This window comes from Nannospalax galili, unplaced genomic scaffold, assembly GCF_000622305.1.
Source record: "Nannospalax galili isolate Female #2095 unplaced genomic scaffold, S.galili_v1.0 scaffold100, whole genome shotgun sequence".
NCBI classification, from domain to species: Eukaryota; Metazoa; Chordata; class Mammalia; order Rodentia; family Spalacidae; genus Nannospalax; species Nannospalax galili.
Genome location: NW_008352891.1, coordinates 5834308 through 5847091, shown reverse-complemented (window position 1 = coordinate 5847091; position 12784 = coordinate 5834308). Strand labels below are relative to the sequence as shown.

The 12784-nt window shown below is 39.6% G+C and overlaps 1 protein-coding gene across 1 annotated transcript in view; it reads left to right on the top strand.

The window, feature by feature from the left end:
• The window catches only part of Taf1b (TATA-box binding protein associated factor, RNA polymerase I subunit B), a 104914-nt gene that overhangs the window by 82418 nt on the left and 9712 nt on the right, over positions 1–12784 (top strand). Inside the window, exons 9-12 of the mRNA XM_008850125.3 lie at positions 624–771; positions 5321–5498; positions 6287–6333; positions 9102–9192. Coding sequence (XP_008848347.1) covers positions 624–771; positions 5321–5498; positions 6287–6333; positions 9102–9192 — 464 coding nt within the window. The remainder of the gene's footprint in view (positions 1–623; positions 772–5320; positions 5499–6286; positions 6334–9101; positions 9193–12784) is intronic.

The following is a 12784-nucleotide window of genomic DNA, read 5'->3' as shown; positions in this document are numbered from 1 at the left end:
TTGTCTTTTTTGAGACAGGGTCTCCTTGTAGCCCCAGCTGTCCTGGAACTCACTATGTAGACTCACAAAGATCCGCCTGCCTCTGCCTCCCAAGTGCTTGGATTAAAGGTGTGTGCCACCACGCTTGGCCCATCAAATGTATATACTTTTAATGCAGAAAAATCAAGGGCAATCTTATAGTACTGGTCAGAATGTTTTCTCAAGAAAACTGTAGCTTTTCTAAAATTTTAAAGAGAATTTTATATGCTTTTATGTGGAGGACTTCAGTGTGGTGTGATGTTGAACTGTGGGTTTGTTTTTTTAATATTTATTTAATATTTTATTATTTTTATTTTATGTGTGTGAGTGTATTGCCTACATGTATGTGAGTGCACCCATGTCGTGCAATGCCATGGAGATCAGAAGGGGGCTTCGGATTCCCCTGGAACTGGAGTTAAGGATGGTTTGTAGCTGTCATGTGGGTGCTGGGAATCGAGCCTGAGTCCTCTGCAAGAGCAGCCAATGTTCTTAACCACTGAACCATCTCTCTCAATTCCCATATACTACTTTTAAATTAGAAAATATCTTTAAAATAACTAATGTTGCAAGAATTGCTATCTCAAGTATGTCATTTTTTATTTCAGTCTTGGCCTGACTATGAAGAGATCTATAAAAACATGATTGAAGTTGCCACATTTTTAGATTTGCCTCGTTTTCCAGAAATAACTGAAGACTGCTACCTTCATCCCAACATACTGTGTATGAAATACTTAATGGAAGTCAATCTTCCTGGTGAGTTGTGGTGTGTATGGTTGAGGAAGCTTTTGCTACTGGGATTATGTTCAACGGAACAGAGGATCATTTCAGTCACTGACTGCTTCAGCCACTTCGAAGTCCATAGTAACAGGAGACCTAATTTCAAAATGACTTCTTAAAATAATCCAGATCATATAAAATGGTTAAAGGAGCACTGTTCAAAAATGAGTTCTATTTTTCTGGTAGGAATTTGTGCTTGAAAGAATGTAAATGGCTTAACTAGCAAGTTTGCTGAATGCAAGCAAAGTGGTAAATATTTCAGAATAGGTTATTAATGACCTGCTTTGAAAAATAGCAACATCACATAGTGAATTCTAATTAAAAACAAAAATACCAGCCAGGTATGGAGTGACACACCTATAATCCCAGAGGTAGAAAGATCCGAAGTTCAAGGCCAGACTGAGCTAGTAACAAGACCCTGTTTTAAACAATCACAACATACCCTAGAGACTAATCTGTGGTAGTATTTTTATTGTCTGGTAACATTTGCAATTTCCAGTGCCTAAAGCCAAAAGAGAAAAGTGTGATCAAATCATAGTGAATTGCTGAAGGCAGTGACAAGAACTGTGAGGAGAGCTTCACTCTGTCCCATCCATAGGACATATACCAAGACAGAGGTAACTCCGATGTTGTCTGCTGTTGGAAGCCAGCCGTGACTCCCTGACTCTCCTACTGGACTACAAGTATGAGAAATTTAGGTCTTCCATTATTTTTTGAGAAGGTTCTCACTGTGTAACTCAGGGTGGCCTGGAACTCTCTATCTTCCTGCCTCCTGGAATTTTAAGTGTACACTACCACACATAGCTCGAGATTTTTTTTTGGTCTTTTTGAGATAGAGTCTCCCTGTAGCTCCAGCTGTCCTGGAACTCACTATGTGGACCAGGCTGGCCTTGAACTCACAGGGATCTGCCTGCCTCTGCCTGCCTCTGCCTCCCAAGTGCTGGGTCTAAAGGTGTGCACCACCATGCCAGGCTTCAAGTTGTTTTGTTTTGTTTTGTTTTAGTACCCAGGCTGACCTCACACTGACTCTGAGCTAAGGATGACCTTGAACTTCTGAACCTCCTGCTTCTACCCCCTCAGTGCTAGAACAGATTGTGGGGTGTTGAGGATCGAACCCAGGGCTTCATGTACAGTAGATAAGCATTCTACCAACGTAGCTGTATCCCTAACCCCAAGGACTTTTGTTCTTAAAATACAAACATTCTATGGGAAATAGTGGCTCAGGCCTGTAATTTTAGAACTTTAGAGATTGAGGCAAAAGATTGGTGCAAGATCAAGGCTGGCATAGGCTACCAAGTGAGGGCCTATTTAAAAAACAAATCAAAACGTACTGTGGCTATATCATTGGTTAAATAATATAAAAAAAAAGATTGAAATTTTTTCTCTTTTTTTCCAAGATAGGGTCTCTGTTGCCTATACCAGTCTCAAACTTGTGGGCTCAAGTGATTCGCCAACCTCAGACTCTGGAGTAGATGAAACCACACATGTTTTCCTCTCCTATTTAAGCCAGGCATGGGCAAATGTCTTTTGAATAGAGGAAGAAAATACATAGGTGTAAAAGGCAATATAAAATATTGTATGTACCTTAACTATAAAAATAAATAATATCACATATACTTAATATAAGTAAGTCTGTCATTTAAAAATATTTTTTAAACAAGAGCATTTAGATATGGCAGCATTCAAGAGGCAGAGGCAGAAAGATCACTAATTTGAGACCAGCTTCAGTATAACCCTGTCTCAAAAAACAAAAATTGAATAAATTGTAGGAACAAAAAACAGTTTGAACTTTTTCTTTTTTCTGTGGTGGTGGAATTCACACCCAGGGCCTCACATACTAGGCAAGTGTTCTGCCACTGGACTATATCCCCAGCCTAAAATTCTCTTAGAAAGTTAAGAAAAAAAATTTTTTTGAGCTTTTAGAAGCCCGTAACTGTTGGATCAAGATTCTAGGTATTAGACCTTGTTTCTGCTTTTGAGGTGCTACATAGATCAGGGTTACCCTTGTGTTGTAGTGTTTTGGTACTTCTATGATGCTCTTACAAGAATGAAAAGTTTTATGTTTTGTTATATACTCCAAAATCTTGAACTTGTAGAGAGGATACTGGCCTACAGGAGAGATCCAGTGATGACCAAGATGTAATGGAGACAGTCTGATTAGTAGCAGTGTCTTCTTATGTGTCTGGATGGAGCCGTGAAGTAGAGCAGTAACCCTTCTTGAGGTTAGGAAACAGAACTAAATTTGCTTTAATATACAATCATTACTATCATTTGTCATTTATAAAATTACTATTTGGAGGCAGTATTCTAAAAGCCAGAGCAAAGAAATTTTTTTGTAGTCTGTACAATAGAAATAATTTGAAATGTAGAGAAGTGTTAAATATAAATATTATCAGTCTTCTTGATTATAATACTAACATTTTTATGGTCTTTTTTGAGATAGAGTCTCCCTGTAGCCCCAGCTAGCCTAGAACTCACTATGTAGAACAAGCTGGCCTTGAACTCACAGAGATCTGCCTGCGTCTTCCTCCCAAGTGCTAGGATTAAAGGCATGCGCTACCACGCCCGGCCTTAATTATAATACTGAAAAATTAGAAACCACTATCCAAAAAGGTAATATTAATGAATATTCAGTGGTACATTATGTAATTTTCAAAATGTTGTTTATGGAGAGTTTATAAAAGCATAGAAATGTTTTTATATTTCTGTGGGTGCTGGGAACCCAACCAGAGTCCTTTGCAAGAGCAGTAAGTGCTCTTAACCACTGAGCCACCTCTCCAACCCCTAAGGTAGCTATTTCTAAGTTATTGTAATGCATTTCTTCTGCCTTTATATTTCTTGTAAAAAATGGCCTGAATTAGGTTTACATTATAACTGATGAGGGAAAGCAGTAAACTTTTGTTAACATAATTGATCTATAAATTAAGAAGTGTTGATCCCTGAATATTGGGATTTAGATTGCAAAATGCCTGAAAGTAGTTTGCAAGCCATCCTTGAGCACTGCCTTAGCACTCAGAAGACTGACCATGAAAGCCTGCTGCTGTCACACAGGTGTTCTTAGAAGTGATTGTTGTAACCAAGATGTGTGTCATGAGGTCAGCCAAGGAAAGCTTGTGATGAGGAATATAGAAAAGAAACTGTAGAAGTGAAGGGACAAAAAAGCTATGAAAAAAAAAAAAAGACAGGCAAGTGACGGTGTGATCTTTTGGGAAATTTTTGAGACATATTTGGGCTGGGAGCTAAAAGTTTTAATGAGTTCATGAGAAGGGAAGACTAAGATGATTGGACCTGGTAAGGCCAGAAGACTGGAGGTCAGTTCATGAGGGTGAACTAAGGAGAGGGAGAGGGAGAAACAGGGATAGGTCTGGTACGAATCTAACTGCGTTAGACAGATTTGTCTTCATAAGAACTATCAAGAAGATACTATTGTTATTCCTGTTTTATACAGATGGGTTTTAAAAAAAGCAGGGGCAAAGAAAGGTCGTGTAACATGTCCCAGGTCACAGAGCTAGTAATTGGTGGAGCAGGGCTTTCAGTCCATGTAACAGTTCCATAATCTGCTTTCACCACTGTGGTTACTCCACGGAGGGACTGAGACTGGTATATCTGTTATTCTTCGGTTAGTGAGCAATTGTTTAATGACTTAGAATTTTCAAAGTATATTCATCTGTACAGTCTTATTTAATATGACTTTATTCTCTTATAATCCATTTAACAAATAAGAAAACTGACCACGTGTAGTGGCTTGTGCCTGTAATCCCAGCCCTCAGGAGACTGAGGCAGAGATCTACAAGTTCAAGCCCAGCCTGAGCTACACAGCAAAACCCTGTCTTTAAAAAAATTAAGAAAACAGGCCATGTAACCCTAATCTAGCAGCTACTGATTGGGTAGCCTATATATAGGCCTAGACTTTCTGCTTCCAAGGCTCAATTCTTCAGCCTTTAAGTAATAGATACAGTCTCTGCTGTACATATAATTTCTTTGGGAAAGCAGAGCCTTGAGTTAAGTGCAGTTGAGAACCTCCGGGGTACTCAGCCTGGCACCATACAGCCTTGTGCATCACTGGAGAAGTTTGACTCTATAGGGAGAATTGCTTCAGGTAAGTGTATCTTGCTGTAGAGACACAAGTAAGGGACATGCATAGAACAACACAAAGCTGACGTGTGGCTATCTACAGGAAGCCCTCATGTGACCCACAGATAGATGTTTTAGGAAGTCAAAATAGGAAAAGATGGGCCTTGCCAAATCCTACCACAACTGTTTCTATGTAGACCTCGTTGTTTAGTGTATTTTATTCACAAAGTTTATGTCTCCAAATTCTAGTATAGTGCCATATTTTAAGTTAAAGACTGCTAGGTGTGGTGTGCATACCTGTTAATCCCAATAACTTACTCTAGCAGCTATGGACAGATTATCTCACAAACAAAACAAAAAAAATATAAAGATAACTTATGAACACATGTATTTCTATAGCCTAGTTAGCCAAATAATTTCATTCACGTTTAACCGTTTTACTTTTCAACAGATGAAATGCATGGTTTAACCTGCCAAGTGGTAAAAATGACTGGAATAGGAGAAGTGGATTTTCTGACCTTTGATCCTATAGCTAAAATGAAAAAAACTGTTAAATATGATGTACAAGCTGTAGCAGTCATTGTAGTTGTATTGAAACTGCTCTTTTTACTGGATGACAATTTAGAATGGTAAGTTTATGGCAAATAATGTTTTATTGCACTGATCTCAGCTTTTTGAAAACAGTTGTTTTTAGCCAGTTGTTCACACTGAAGGAATTCATGTTTTTTTCAGAATCTAGAGCCTTATGTGGCATATTGACAATGATTTCTCACATGCTGCTTTGACTGGCTGATGGTGGTTACCTATCTGATGGCTTCATCAGTGTGACTGACATAGCAGAGGTTCTCATTATAACATGTATTTCTGATTTTTTTAATGTATTTTATTTTTTTCATTATTTTATGTGCATGAGTAATAGATATTACTGCATCCATGTAAATGTACCCGTGTCATGCAGTACCCACAGAGGTTAGAAGAGGGCATCAGATCCCCTGGAACTGGAGTTACAGACAGTAGTATTTAACTGCCATGTGGGTCCTGGAAATCAAACCCAGGTCCTCTGGGGGAACAGCCATTGCTCTTAACCATTGAGCCATCTCTCCAGCCCCATGTTTCTGGTTTTTAAAATATCATAAGTTGTGAAGACTGATTTGGCACCTTGTCAGTATGCCTTTAGACTCCTGGCACCATATGTCTGTCAAAGATTTATAGCATAAAAGTGTTCTGCAGTGTCACCCTCCTAAAAGTCACAGAGTGAGGATATACAATGCCTTCTTCCAGGGTTGATGATTGCTTCTCCATTAAGACTTGGTATCAGGCTCAAGTAATGTTCTGTACATTTTTCTCAGAGGAATTCAAAAGTTCAGCTATCCAAATACATATCTAAACAGATTGACTTATTTATTGTTATCTCCAGGTCTTACTCCGATCTTGCTGAAACATATAATGAAGAACACAAAGAAGGTACTTAATTTTTTACTAGTCAAATTCAAAGTGATTATAAATGGTAGATTTAAAAATACAATAGATGTAGGAGGAAAGTGATTGAAAGTCATATGTACATAACCTTGTACTGTTTTCCATATATGGATCTCATTGTACCTGTAGGCTGCTGAGAAACTTCAGTGACTTCTTTCTGTGTTAAAGACCTGTCTGCTCTTTATTCACATTTTCTACTCTCAAGCCAGAACAGACCATGAACTTTATTTAGCAGCGGCTTTGTGGCCACTCAGCTAGCTTTCACACCTTCAGCTTCTGCTTGTGTGGCCCCTCTCCAAGAAGTCCTCTTTTCTTATGCTCACTCCTTCAGACCTAGCAAGTGCCTCTTCATTCTTAAAGGTGCATCGTTAATAACACTCTTCTGCTTGTTCTTCATACCCACTCACTTCACATCATTTCCCCCTTTCCCAAGCCAGAGCTAATCATTCCTGCCACTGTAACTGCTGGCCTATGTTAGATTGCCTATGATGGCCCCTGATTGCCAATGTTTGTAAATACTTAGAAGATTACCTGGCACACACTTAAAAGTGATAAGCAGATCAATAGACTGTAAACCTCCAGAGAGAGGGACTATTTTTCATCCTGCCTTCCTTCCTTCCTTCCTTCCTTCCTTCCTTCCTTCCTTCCTTCCTTCCTTCCTTCCCAGGGCTTCATGCATGCTAGGCAAACACTCTGCCACTGAAATACATCTCCAGCCAACTTTTTACCTTTTTTGAGACAAAAATCTCACTGAGTTGCCCCCATTGACCTTGAACTCACTTTGTAGCTCCAGCAGTACTTGTACTTATGATCCTCCTGCTTCAGCCTCTCAAATATCTGGGATTACAGCCTTGTGCTACCCAGGCTCAGCTCATAAATGCTTTTTAAAAAATTATCTTAGCCGGGCGTGGTGGCACACGCCTTTAATCCCAGCACTCGGGATTACCTAACTCAGTGAAGTTTAGCAGAATTTGAGTTCTTTAATTTAGTTTCAGTTTATGTTTGTGCTAGAATTTATGTTCATTAGTTTTAGGAATTTGAGTTAATTCTCAATTCTTATATTTTTCTGTGATATTTGCAAAATAAAATACTTCTTTCTCAGGCCGGGCATGGTGGCACCCACCTTTAATCCCAGCACTTGGGAGGCAGAGGTAGGTGGATCTTTGTGAGTTTGAGGCCAGCCTGATCTACATAGTGAGTTCCAGGACAGCTGGAGCTATAAGGAGACCCTGTCTCAAAAAAGACACACAAAAAAAATAAAAAATCTTTCTAAACAGTGCTTATGTTAGCATGTATATAGAGTAAAATGTTGAAGTAGATGTTTTCTGATGCTCCGTCTAATGCTGAAGGTGATGGTAGCTATGTAGACATGTGGAGTAGAGAGAGAGCACTTTGACCTGTCTTCCTTACAGACTTCACAGTAAATCTGTTAGCAGTGTGAGGATTGTTGTTCTATACTCTCTGCTGCCATGCTGACCTCCATCCCCTTTGCCACTCACTAGTGAGATTGGGAGTCAGAGAGACTTTGACTTACACAAAGAACCGGGCATTGAAATAATTGATACAGTTGTCTTCTGTTGTTTTAATTCTTTTGGTAGTTTCCTCTTTGGCTGTATTGTTTGGTCATATTGGTCAATTGAAAAGATTTTTAATTAGTCATTAAAGAGACTTTTTTTTTTTTTTTTTTTTTTGAGACACGGTCTTCCTGTAGTCCCAGCTGGCCAGGAACTTGCTATTTAGACCATGCTGGCCTCGATCTCAGAGATCTGCCTGTCTCTACCTCCCAAGGACTAATGTCAGGTGCCACTATGCCCTATTTAAAGAGGCCATCTTTATTAGAAAACAGTGGAGACCAATCCCTTTTATACTTGATATGTTCATTCTATTGTCTCTCTAACTTCTATATCTTTTTTTCATAGGCTTTCACTATATAGCCCTGGTTGGCCTAGAACTTGTTGTGTAGACGAGGTTAGCCTTAAACTCATAGAGATCCACCTGCTTCTGCCTCTTGAATACTGAGATTAAAGGCATGTACCACCTCACCTGGCCCTCTAACCTGTATGTCTTGAACACACTCCAACTCTCCACTGCACTCTTTTTTTTAATTTTTTAATTGAATTTTTGTGTATTTCATATAAAACATCTTTATACCTCACCCCCATCCACACCCTTCCATAACCTCCCCACCCATCTGCCGGATTTCATGCATTCTGTCATTTACATTAAGGCCTGTCTGAGTAAAGGTAGTGTACCCAAACCTCCCTCAGTGCATGTTCATCCACTGGAGTACAGTCAGCCTATCTAGAGTCACTCCCTTAAAGAAGGTCAGCTCTCTCTCATCCAGCAGTCATCAGCTGCCAATAGTTCTTTGGCTAAGATTGGGGTCTTCTGCCCATTTCCCCAGTTCTACGCTGGGTTTTTATCTGCTTGAGTTTGTATGGGTCTTGTGCATGTTGACACCATTGCTGTAGATTCATACGAGCAAAGTTCCAGGAGCCTGTAAGACTGCTTCCATATGGTCATGCCACCTCCCCTGGCTCTTACAATCTTTCCAACCCCCTCTTTTGCAATGGCCCCTGAGCCCTGGTTGGGTGGAGTTAAATATAGGAGTCCTGTCCAATAATCTATTCATAATCTCCAAGAACTGTTATGTAAATATTTTATCATATTGCTGAATCAAAGCTCAAATGAATAATGTGTATTATTATACTATGACATATTTCACTAATACACTTGGATTTCATTTTTTCCAGATAAGCCACAGTTTGGCTTCAGAAAATGGTACCAAGTTATGAAGAAAACTTTTGATGAGAAAAAACAAAAATGGGAGGAAGCAAGGGCAAAGTATGTCATCTTTGTTGTAGACACACCTACTCTGTTTCTATGTCGGCTTCTTTACATTGGAAAGCTGAAACTTCATCAGTGTGCACTCAGCAGCAACGTGACTTCTTTCTAGAAATGTTACACATTCTAGCTAACTTTGTAAAATTTTTTTCTAAAGCTGGGGCTCAAACTCAGGACCTCGTACTTGTAAGGCAGGTGCCATATCATTGAGCTACTCCTCCAAACCCTATTTTTCACTACTAATTAAACACATTTGTTTTACCTTTCACCATTTTTTACCTCATGCCCTCCTTCTGCACTGGGATTTAGTCCAGGGTACCGCATTAGACCTAGCACTTACTATCTGTTTGCAATTTGTATGAATCTTGCCTGTATTTCTAATATCCTTTCCCCTTATCTTTTTTTCAAAGTTGGTCATTTCCCATCTTTGCTTCCCAGAACTACAAAGATTACAAATGTCCTCCTGTGGCATATGCAATTGGAATGTTTTCCCAAAATAATGATCTCTGTAAAAACCAAAACAAAGGAAAACAGACAGTGAGTACATTGAATTTAGTCACCTTCACTGATTTTCTCTGAAGCATCCTTCCTATTTAGGATCATTACTGTTCAGTAGAGAGAGCACCCTTTAGGGATTTGAAGGAGTGATGTTAGAACCTTGACTGTGTTACTGACCAGGTGTGTGACTTTACCTTCTAGCCTCAGTGTGCTGAAAGGTAGCTCACTCATAAATTTCTCCATGTTATCTTTACTAAGAGAAAACATTTCCATCGATCTCTAGCACAGTCTCAATTCCATCAAAACTCCAAAGTCTCAGGACTGAAGAAAAGCTAACATCTGTTTATGTAAATGTAGAATAATACTAATTTGATCATATAATTTTAAATCATTTGAGAAAGGTAAGTTTTTCGAGTTAGTTGAAATAGTAAATTGCTTAGCTTCAGTTTCCTGATGAAAAAAATCAAGGACAATCTGTCCTGCTTATATACTCTTATTAAGAAATAGTCTTCAAGTTTCAGAGGTAAAGCTTTTATTTTTCCTCTAAACTTCAGAGAGCTTTCAGTAGAGAAACAGATTCGAAAGTAGGTAAAGTACCATGGAGAAGAAGTTTCTTGCTCAAAGAAGAATGACAGGTTCTTCCTACGTAGGCTCAATGCATGATGGTAGAGGAGAAGGTGCAGTGAATGTGTTCTGACAGCCCATGGATTCCCAGGAGGCTGGGTCCTTCTTCTTCCTTGTTGGAGAAAGAATGGCTCTTGAATCATTGTGTTGCAGCAGTTAGATGAGTAAGAACAAGAACAGGAGTCTGTTCTGTTGACTGAAGTGTCTTAGAGAATCAACCTTCCTTCTACGCTGTCAGCTGGGATGTGTTCTGATGATCCCGAGGGCCAGGTATTGCAGGGTCATGCCGTCTAGTCATCTTGGTAGCAATGAAGCATTCCTTGGTCCCAACCAGTTAGCCCCTTACATTTCAGATGTGGCCCAGTTTATACAGCAGTGTTATAATCAGTTGTACATCTCAGACTGTTGGCATCTAGCAAGTTTAGGGGAGTATTTGGCCACCAAAAGAAATAAGTCTGTGTATAAAATACCATTTTCCAGGAATGCACTAGGTCCCAAGGAGGTCGTCTAGAGAGTCCCTTATCAAGATCCTCCTTCACTCAGTCTATAATGGTGTTAATGCATGGGGGCAGTGTCAGTCACCACTAACTGATTTATCAGTCACTGTCACCTGATGTATGGGCACAGAGCCATTGGGCATGCTGACCTCCTGTATGTCTCATTTATTTCAATCGATTTTTACATAAATCTGTATTTCCTGCCTTCTTTTCTTTTGTACCTGTGATGGAATTGAGGGCTGTATACATGCTAAGGAAGTGCTCTACCACTGAGTGACAACTCCACTCTTGAATTTCTCGTTGTTTTTTCTTCTGTTTCTCTGGACAGCATCTTTTATGTTGTTGGATGATTATTAAAACCTTTTCTGTAGTTAAGCATGGTACTTGCATTGGGATTAGGAAAAACACTAGTCAACAGTAGTTAAAAACCAGTTTAGTAGGCTGCTTTGATGGCTGCCAGTTTATCACAGGGGTTGAGAAGAACCTGAATGAAAATTTAAAAACAAATATAGAAAAGCCTGGGAGATGGCTCGGCTAGTAAGCATGAGGAACTGAATTCCATTCCCGGATCTCAAGTAAAAGTGCAGATGTGGTAGTGCATACCTGGTAGCCCAGAAATGGGGATGCAGAGACAGGAGGATCCCTGGGTCTTGTTGACCACCCAGTCTAGCCTAATCAGCAAGCCCCATGTCCTAGTAAAAGACCCTGTCTTAAAAAGCAAGGTGAATGACTCCTGAGGGTGGGCAATGGAGGTTGACCTACATAAGGGAGCACTGGAGCACATACACATAAAGGGAGGGAAGACCCAGGAGTGGTAGGTAGCACAGGCCTTTAATCCCAGCACTTGGGGTGCAGAGGCAGGCAGATCTCTGAGATTGAGGCCAGCTGGGTCTACATAGTTCCAGGCCAGCTGGGGCTACATGAGACCCTGTCTCAAAAAAAGGGGAAAGGGGAGGGAGAGAGGGCGGGAGGGAGCGCGGTTACTGATCTTTTAGGTTAGGTGAAAATTTTCTAGGTCTGACATAAAAAACATGATCTGTGAAAGAAAAAATTGGTAAATTAGGCTTCATCAGAAGTAAGAACTTCTTCAGAGGTACAGAGAGAAAACAAAGCCCCAGGTTAGAGAAATTAGTGAAAATCACATACTGATAAATGTTCTTAGCTATAATATATAAAGAATTCACAGAAAATAGGAAAACAACTAAATTTTTTTAAATGAGCAACCTGAAGATGCATAGGTGACACATGGAAAGATTCTTCCTGTCATTAGTAGGGAAGTATGAATTCAAACTAGAGTTAAATATTAGTATATACCAGATAGAGTGACTGAAAACAGCACAAAATCAACCCTACCAAACATAGGAATGCAAGTGGTACAGCTACTTTGAAAATCTTGGCAGTGCTCATAAAGTTAAATATACACCAGTTATAAAATCCAATACTTTCCATTCCTAGATATTTACCCAAGTGAAATGAAATCATCATTTCATTATCCACACAAAACCCTGTATAGAAATGTTTGTAGTGACTTTAGCTAGTGACCGGCTGGACAAACTGGCATGTGCAGCACCACTGAGAAACGCAAAGGAGCAGACTTGGGATGCAGCCAGCAGGGCAAGCAAATCTTAATGTATTGTGCTAGATGAGAGACTCAGAAGGTTTCGTATGGCACAGCTCTGTTGATATCACACTCAGAATGGCCAGACTGACAGGGATGAAAAAGACTATAGTTTCCCAAGATCAAAGGTGTGGAAAGGGATTGACTGCAAAGGGACCTGGGTGTTTTGGAGTGTTGGAACGGTTCTATATATTAATCATCTTGGTAATTACATAACTGTGTATGTTGATGCTAATCAGAAGTGCCCTGAAAGAGGTTTTATTACATGTAAATTATACCTTCATTTTTTAAAACAGGGAAACAAAGCCTGAAAAGAAAAATTCTAGCTAGAAAACCCAAGGCCTTTTTGGTGTGT